This window comes from Myxocyprinus asiaticus, chromosome 10 (genome assembly GCF_019703515.2).
Source record: "Myxocyprinus asiaticus isolate MX2 ecotype Aquarium Trade chromosome 10, UBuf_Myxa_2, whole genome shotgun sequence".
In the NCBI taxonomy this organism is placed as follows: domain Eukaryota; kingdom Metazoa; phylum Chordata; class Actinopteri; order Cypriniformes; family Catostomidae; genus Myxocyprinus; species Myxocyprinus asiaticus.
This window is the reverse complement of record NC_059353.1, coordinates 37,327,567-37,336,728: the sequence shown is the minus strand read 5'-3', so window position 1 is coordinate 37,336,728 and position 9,162 is coordinate 37,327,567. Positions and strand designations below refer to the sequence as shown.

Here is a 9,162-nt window from a genome sequence, read left to right as displayed (position 1 = left end):
AACATTTAAATTAACAAGTTAACAAACAAACTAACAAGAACTGATGATGAGGGAAGGAAACCAGAGGGTATAAATACACAGAAGGATAATGTTGGAACAGGGAACAGCTGTGGAAGATGGAGGGCAGGTGAGGGTAATCAACAAAGGTGCATCCTGGGAAGTGAAGTCCATGAATAAAGGGAAAACAAAGGGCAGTTTGTGACAGAACCCCCCCCCCCCCCCCCAGGGCTGGGACAGGGTCAGGAGGCCCCCCCCCCCCCCCCCCCCAGGGCTGGGACAGGGTCAGGAGGCCTGGGAGAAGTCCCTGAATAAGGGGAAAACAAAAGGCAGTTTGTGACAGAAATAACATTGTTAGACCATTCATAAAAACAAAACATGTTTTTACTGTAATTACTGTGCCTTGCCAACAAATACATTTCTATTTTTTTAACACTTTTTTTTTTTTTAAAGTAATTTTACTCCACTATGCATTTTAAAATCATTTCGACTTACTACTTTAAGATTTAGAAACTTTACATTGCAGGAGCTATTAAGCACAAGCCTGACTTTTCACCACAGTGGTAACCCCCAAATCTCAAACATTACAGAAACTCCTCTAAATCTCAACATAACAGAACATTAAATACTTACAAATCACTTGCACAAAAAACACATAAAATAGCTCTTAATTTCAACATTTACTCTCCCCATTGAGTCTCATGCAAAGCATGTTGGGAAAACAAATCTACATTAAAATACCGTAAATGTACAGTTCACTACAGTTTATATTATTAAATGTTATAAACTTAATATATCATCCTTCTGACTACAAATATCTATTTTACACTTCATTAGATTTTTTTTATTTTTTTATTTATTTGTATTGTTAATCACCATAGTAACAACAGAAGGCCACATGATGACAAAGTTCATCAAGCGTGACCCTTCTAGGAGCAGTAATTAATACACGTTGAAACACAGCACAAAACACAAAACACCATGAGGGTAACACGTGACACTAAAATTATGTAATAAACATTAACTTAACTAAATAAAATATAACACAGAACACCCCAATGTACATAACTTATATCAAAAAGTAAGAAGAAACATATAAATTTCCATGAAATATAATAAAAAGTGTTGGCTCACACAGGGACTCTTCAGAATGCCCAGTTATTTTTGTTCACCGTAATTTTAACAATAGTTTAACGTAAAAGTACATGCACTCTTGCTAGACATACATTTTGACCATTAATTATGTGGTACTTTTACATCTAAAAATTTTTTTGTTTTACATTATTTTACTGTAAAAGTATTAAATATATTATAATTTTTACTGTATATGTTAAGGTAACTACCTGTAAACCAATAAATGTTTTTTTTACTGCAGCATTTTTACATTATTTTTATGTTAACCCTTTAAGCTTGGATGGGCCCACGAGAAAAAAAAAACATCATCAAAACATTAATAACTAGAGTCTTAACCAACATAAAATAGGTATCGTTTGAAAGCTTAGAAGCTCTACTTTCCGATGCATGTAGGCATTATGACCAAAATTAAAAAAGTGCTTTGAAATTTTCAGACAGATCAGAGGTTTTCCGTTTTAATCATTTATAAAAACAATTTGCACCGTACATTTTATTCCAATCAGTGAAAACATCAAACTGATCAAATAGCCATGTGTCACATGTTGTTGGAAAGCTCTCAAAGAGTAGAATACAAACAGCCTATTTGATTTACTTACAGACAAAAATATAATGAGTACTGGTAAGTATATGTCTTTGACAGTTATGTTGGTGTTGCTTATTTGCCACGTTTTCACTTACAACTTCAAAAATCTAAGCGGAACATAAAATATCACATACCATTACTTAGAGGAGGTGATTATCTTTCAAACGAGCCCACACACAAGGTAATCTAATGCATAAATCATTCATATAATCCACACAAAGCGTGAAAGCATGAATAATTAGTTCTTATGTACAATTATTATGTTTTATTTGTTTGGAGAGGCTTTTGGACACAATGAAAAATTATTTTTTGTAATGCTATAACTTTTGATTGCTTTGTCGTATCAACACAATTTGTTCCTCAGATACAGTTGACATGATTGGGAACAAAACAAAAGCAGTTTTTCAGAGCCACCTTATTTATACCCAGAGATGTATAATTTCAAATAAGAAAATTTTTGGCTAATTTTTTGGTGATTTTCAGTAGTTTCTTAGGCTTAGAGTCACAGAATGTATCATAATCTATAACATAAAAAATTGGGAAAAGTTTTCTTTACAATGATACCAATCATTTGACCCTCCTGTTTGTTTTTTTTTGTTTTGTTTTTTGTGAGTTATAAGCCTTTAAATTTGGGAATGCAACAAGAACAGATGCAAACGAAAAGTTGAATGGTAATAGCATTAGTAATTACAGACACTGAGTAGAGACATAGAGTTTGCACAAAGCTGAATTCAACTTTAATGACACCATTCTGCCACAGGATGTGGGTATTGTTGTGAAGGCCTTTCATTTCTCACAGAGATTGAGATATGATGCTCTGAAAATAACAAAAGCTCCATTCTTTCATATTCATGCCACTGTCATATGCCACACTGAAATAACATGCTGTCCTTGTAGAGGTTTACCTCCCAAGACTAAAAGCAAGTCAGGCATATGGAGAAACATGGTGTCCTCAGTTTCCTCTGTCAGGTCACCATTATTCCGGTTCTCACTAACAGCCTCCTGGTTCTCAAAGGTGAGACAGCTCCCCGTAGTCTTTGATTCTTTCAGTGCAATAGTAAAATCTGGTAAAAATGTCCTATTGTCCGCTCGGAGCGTCTGGAGCTCAATGCAGTTCTCTTGCAACGTGGAGTGGGATGGTAAGCACTTGTTCTTAAAGGGCCTTAGCTTGTTACTGATGTTGTGAGAGTTGGGTATTTCCCTGCAGTTGATGTTTGGGGCTGTAGGTTGAAAACTGAGGCCTAAGCCAATGCTGCAGTGATAGATACGGCACGGAGAAGTAGATCTAGGCAACAATGGCAGCTTCTTCCAGGTATTTGTTTTCAGGTTGAAACTCCATAAGCTGTTCTGAGGGGAACTCTGGGTTTCTCCTCCACCAAAGATGAGCATGCTATCTTTATATAACACAGCAGAATGGCCAACCAGCTTGGATGGACCTGAACTGCACAGTACAGAATATAGAAATGTATTAGAAAATGCAATAAAAAAAATAAAATAATAATAATAATAAAATAAAAAAATAGAGGAGATGTAAGTATAACATAGAAACAGAAAGATTTGTTTGGATTAGATCTATCTATTGCTTAGATAGACAGACATATACATACTGTACACACACACACACACACACATATATACATGTATATATATATATATATATATATATATATATATATATATATATATATATATATATATATTTTCTTTCTTTTTTCTTTTACTGATAAAGATTTTAACAAAAAACAAACAAAAAAAAAACAACAACTATAGGGCAATAACGATACCAATATTTGAACTTTCCTTATTTATTCAGATCACTGTTTTACTTAGGAATGCTTAAAATATGTACAAAGAGGTACAAAAGCTTTTTTTCAACGTTCTAACAATAAATAATTTATATTATGCATTGAATCTGTTGAACACATGACAGGCCAAAATTTTAAAGAGCTACACAGTGAAAGACACATGCAAGATAAACAAATAAAAAAGATCCAAAAAATGAAATATGACTTAATATGATATCATGCTGATTGATATGAAAAACATTTTTGCATTTCTGTTTTTGTAGTTTAAAACTCAGCCTTTTACTAAACCTTACAGTAAACACACAAATCCATATTACAATTTCAGTCTTTATCAATCAATCACGCAGCGTTAATGGATATCATACCCAAAACTCAGAAGTCAAAGTCTGCTGGTTTTAAAACGTTTTGGATGGTTTCCCTCATCATGTAGCCTATAGGCAAGTGCCGCTTTCAAAAATATCACATCTATTCATGGTGTTTTTTCCACATTAATGTGAGAACGAGACAGAATAAAAAATAAATATGACATGTTCTTAGGTGTGCCAACACTTCAAAGTGTGGCTATTATTATTTCTGGATTGTGCATTTGAATCCACAGAGTTTTTACAAAGTGTGAGACTAATTGATTCTAAATGAACCACTGGTCTTTCATATCTGCATTTTTATGCGTATTACCAATATGCAGATGGTTTTAATTTGGTCAATAATTGGCAGATAAATATCAGATGGATGGATGGATATTAAAAAAGACACTCACTGGAACTTGATGCAGCTCCAGTTTTGACTGGTAGAACTCCATCTCCACAGGTCCCTCTTTTCTCTCAGGCCCTGAAGGCCACCATAGAGGTAAATACAGTCCTGGTGCGTCATAGCTGAGTGACAATGTCTGGGACCAGGACCACCTTGAACACTGCTTAGTAGCGACCACACCCTGGAATCTAACATATAGAAAATATCCTTATTTGAGAAAGTGATTTGGCTGTATGTAAATTATGTCTTCATAACAGACATGTACTTTGTACTATTCAACTTAAACAAGGTGCTATAAGAACAGATAAAGTTTTACATTTATGTTTTCAGTAGACGCTGACTTACCAAAGATCATAAATATCATGTGATGGCACTCACCGAAATCAAATTTCCAGAATTCCTCTGTCGATCCTCTTATATCAATGTATCCACCGTAAACATACATAGATGACCCAAAGGTGACTGCACTGTGCCCCTTTCTGTTTCCTGGTGTCACTTCCTACAAAACAGTCTACTATTATAAAAGCCTTAGAAGTGTTTCACCTGTAGGAGTGTAGGTTTCTGTAAATATTTACCTGTACAGTTTCACTCCCTGTTTTCCAGTTAATCCAGAGCTCTTTAACTGCAAACAATATAAAATTAAAGAGGTGTACAGCAAAATGGCATATTACAACAATGTTGTCCTAACATGGAAGACATTGTAATTTTTTTAACATAATACACTGCTTACACATCTCACTGCTACAGTTTATATGCACTGAATTGAAAATTACCTGTATCAAACACCCAAAGAGGTATTTTTGAGTTAGTATATGCCGAATCTTGCATTCCTCCAAAGACATAGAGAAATTCCTGAGAAAACATATAATCGTAAGATATTATAAACCATTTATAAATCATAAAATGATCAGTAAAATAGTCAGTGAGAACAATGTTTTTGTTGTGCTGCTGACTGAAAATCAGACACATGCTGAGTGTCATGATAACAGCAAATCAGCTCTAATGCAGCATTTCATTTATGCAGAACCAAAGCCTAAAATCTAAGCTTATCTAAATGTTAACACTACTCTTTTCTGCTTTCCAAGCATCAGTATTTCCTTAAGGAAATGTAGATCTAGTTACCTGATATGCTACCATGGTGTGCTCCTCCAGTTCGTCAGGTGCCTCTTCACTATTACAGGAAATTTCGACCCATTCATTACATACTAAAAAAATAAAAAAATAAACACCGAATAAGCCATGTCAGACCACCACATCAATCAGTACTGCAGGCAATACTGACTGAATCAGCAATACACCACCATACAGTATACCACAGTAACAAGCAAGGGTCAGAAACACCGAGCAGCCACAGATAAATAACAATGACTTACCCACATTATATTTCCAGAAATCTCTCAGTGAGCATTTTTCTCTGCCTCCTAGTAAGTACACATGTTCTCTGTGGGCACAAGAAGCATGCTTGAAACGATCACATGGTGCAGGGCAGTGCTGAGACACTGGGATCCACAAACAAGCACTGCTCCCCTGGCTCATGCTTGGGCTCTGAGGGTCTCATGGATTAACCTTGTGAAGAAAGCATGAAATACACAGGGACCACTAATGAAGTCAACATTTCCTGGATCGCACAGAAACAGTACAACATGATAGGACAAAGAATGGAATTTTTATTATGTAGTTTGGTAAAACATTAGATAACTGTTAAGCAAATAAGTGACCAGAAAACACTAGTAAGCAACATGGCTTTGGGCAGCGCATATATTAACAGGATAAAAAATATATTAAGGATACAATGTCAACATGCAACAGTACAGTTATAAAAGGAACACAACATTATAGAAATGTTAACGTATGAAATACTATTATAGGAAGAAGACACCATGAGAGCTTCTTAAGCAAAGTGAAACATTCCAAAGATGAAAAAGCATAATATCTGTAAAACTATGTCTGAATACTTCAGACACACTCATTTTTTTGTTGCATAAACACAAAGTATTATAAGTTTTAAGCAGGTCTGAAAATCAGGGGCTGAAAACGTTCCAAGGAATAAAAACCAAAACCAAAAACATTTTAATGCAGAACGTACCCGAAAAAAAGAATGAAACCCCTTTCAACTGTTACAAAATGAAAATGTTATTTTTACATTTTGGTAACCAGTTAATAACCAGTTAATTTCATTCTGATTATTTTTTTCCATGAAACCAAAGTTGAAATGGTTTATTACAGTACATTTTTCTAATTACATTACTTCCAGTTATCAAAAAAGAAAAAAAAAAAGAAAAAGGAGGCTTTTCTCTTTTTAGTTGAACATGATTTGATTCTGAATTAACTGCTTCATCACACATTTCTTTGCCTTAATGCACATTCTGGATGTAGCTTTCTGTGACATGCTTAAGACCTTTTAGACAACTATATATAATTACTACGTGTACTGTACATGCATGATTAATCCAGATACAAGGAAAAATATTGAGGTGAATAAGTACATTTCTCAGTTGTTTCCAGGTCTTTGCTAAATTATTGTTAGAAATGATGCATTGACGCTGACTACCACCCCTGGAGTCGTGAGTTCGAATCCAGGGTGTGCTGAGTGACTCCAGCCAGGTCTCCTAAGCAACCAAATTGGCCCGGTTGCTAGGGAGGGTAGAGTCACATGGGGTAACCTCCTCGTGTTCGCGATTAGTGGTTCTCGCCCTCAATGGGGCGCGTGGTAAGTTGTGCGTGGATCGTGGAGAGCAGCATGAGCCTCCACACGCGGAGTCTCCACGGTGTCATGCACAACGAGCCACGTGATAAGATGCGCGGATTAACGGTCTCAGAAGCGGAGGCAACTGAGACTTGTCCTCCGCCACCCGGATTGAGGTGAGTAACCGCCACCACGAGGACCTACTAAGAAGTGGGAACTGGGGATTCCAAATTGGGAGAAAAGGGGATAAATACAAATAAAAAAGTAAAATAAATAAATAAGTTATGCACTGATACAGATTTGATGCTGCCGGGTTCTGACCGAGAAGCAGATAAGAGGACATTTAGTCCGAACACACACAAGCAGTGTGTGCATGCATGCAAGGGAGAGAGATTTTTTGGCTATTAATTGATTTTAGATGGCCAGATTTTGAAATATTTTACATATTTTGGGAATATTTAACTTTAAGAATACATTTATTGAAAATACTTTATTTATATAGGTTACTTTGCTTGTTATGATTTCTAAGCTGATAATTCCCCACATGGAAATATATATATATATATATATATATATATATATATATTAATTGCTTATTATCACTTATTTTGGTTGAGGCAGTTCCCTTATTTTGGTCCAAAACAGGTCCCTTTTTTTTTCTTGAGAGATCTGGTAACACTGCAACTGGTACATCACCCTTAGCACAGAGTACTGTCATTTAAAAAATAAATAAATAAATAAATAATAATAATAAAAAAAACATTATTTACTGTTCTTTAATTTCGTTCTAACCAGTTACCAATTGGAAAAGAGGCAGCAGAACCCTGGAACCGAAGGAAAAAATAAATAATACAGTTTCTGCTCAGAACGAAACGAAATGCATTTTCTTTTTTAGCTTTAAGTCCCTGCTGACAATTTTAAATAAGATGTCTTCCATCACTACACACAAGTTCAACATACTTCTATTCAGCAAGGTACTCATTCAGGGGCCGTTCACACCGAAAATACCAATACGCTAAAAACAATTTAGACGCAGCGCCATTAATCCAGCATACCGTAGGTGTATGAGGACGCGTTTTAATAGTTCTTTTTAACTTGACAGGTGCCGGCGTGTAAAAAACTCGGTGCTCCTGCGCGAGACGCTGAAAAAACTGCGAGGCTTGGCTCAACGGTCAAAAACGACCGTCTAGGAAAACAATTGAAAAACAGCGCGGACAGACACAAATAGGATGACGCATTCGGTGTGAACGGCCCCTTAAAATATACGTTTTGCGGGGGCTTCACTTAAAAGGCATAGTACTTAGCCTTGTATTTAACAACGTTTTGAACATATAACCACCAAACCTTTTGCCAATGCACGCTTATTTTTATGTTTAGTTTACTAAATCGTAGACTCTTTCTTGACATGTATGCCCAGTGCGGATCTTTGCCTGTTATTCATCTACTAAATATCTTTCGCATTTGTTATGGGCATATATGTGTAACTAAGAAACAATGTTACCTAATCCCTTTACGGTGGTAATGGATCGTTTACGAATATAAGAAGCTTATATGCGATTGTTATTTGAAAAAGTCATGAACGCGTCACATGACCACTGGACAAACTGCCGCACTATATGAAGCAAAATATGTGGATAGAGGTCCTCGAATGAAGCACTGCATTAGCCCTTTTTAGCTGTCTTTAACATAAAAATTTAGACTACGCTATAAGTGAGTGGCATTAAAATCCCTTACCGCTCAAATCTGCGAATTTCCTACCTCCCTTTATCTTCATTAAAATGATAACAGATGATTTCGAAGTATCACTTCCACTATTTGAGAGGGAGGGGCGAAGAATCACTACTGCTTATGTTCACGAGTCTCTTACAGCATCATTATGAGCACAAAACACTCCCACCTTTTTTTGTTAATATTTTTTTTTTTTTTTTATAAAACTCGCGGATGCAGAACTCTAACATTTATTGCACACAAAATTATTATTATTATTATTATTATTATTATTATTATTATTATTATTATCATCATCAGAGTTCAAATGTGAGGACATGCAGAATTGCCGAAAAAACAAAAAGGATGACAAATTAAATTCGCTTATAAAAAAAAGTTCTAAAAAGTACGATATCAAGATATTTCTTTTCTCTTTTTCTTTCTTTCTTTTCCTTTTTTTTTAATGTATTTATTTATTTGGTACTTGCTGGTATTTTGGA

At 35.3% G+C, this 9,162-nt stretch overlaps 1 protein-coding gene across 1 annotated transcript; it reads right to left on the bottom strand.

Moving 5' to 3' along the window:
• Positions 1 to 269: 269 nt before the first annotated feature.
• Positions 270 to 8,819, bottom strand: LOC127447086 (leucine-zipper-like transcriptional regulator 1 homolog). The gene is made up of 8 exons (XM_051708609.1): positions 8,690 to 8,819; positions 5,643 to 5,835; positions 5,392 to 5,474; positions 5,043 to 5,121; positions 4,845 to 4,891; positions 4,648 to 4,768; positions 4,277 to 4,457; positions 270 to 3,155 (listed from the first exon to the last, which is right to left on the bottom strand). The coding sequence occupies exons 2-8, from the start codon at positions 5,803 to 5,805 to the stop codon at positions 2,564 to 2,566; spliced, it is 1,266 nt and encodes a 421-aa protein (XP_051564569.1). The 5' UTR covers positions 5,806 to 5,835; positions 8,690 to 8,819; the 3' UTR covers positions 270 to 2,563.
• Between the last annotated feature and the right edge of the window lie 343 nt (positions 8,820 to 9,162).

Bases quoted from the DNA above. Each gene is read 5' to 3' on its own strand.
- LOC127447086 (XM_051708609.1), bottom strand. From the start codon at position 5,805: ATGAGCCAGGGGAGCAGTGCTTGTTTGTGGATCCCAGTGTCTCAGCAC. The intron at 5,475-5,642 runs GTAAGTCATTGT...TTATTTTTTTAG, and splicing joins TTTCTGGAAATATAATGTGG to TATGTAATGAATGGGTCGAA. The intron at 5,122-5,391 runs GTAACTAGATCT...ATGTTTTCTCAG, and splicing joins ACACCATGGTAGCATATCAG to GAATTTCTCTATGTCTTTGG.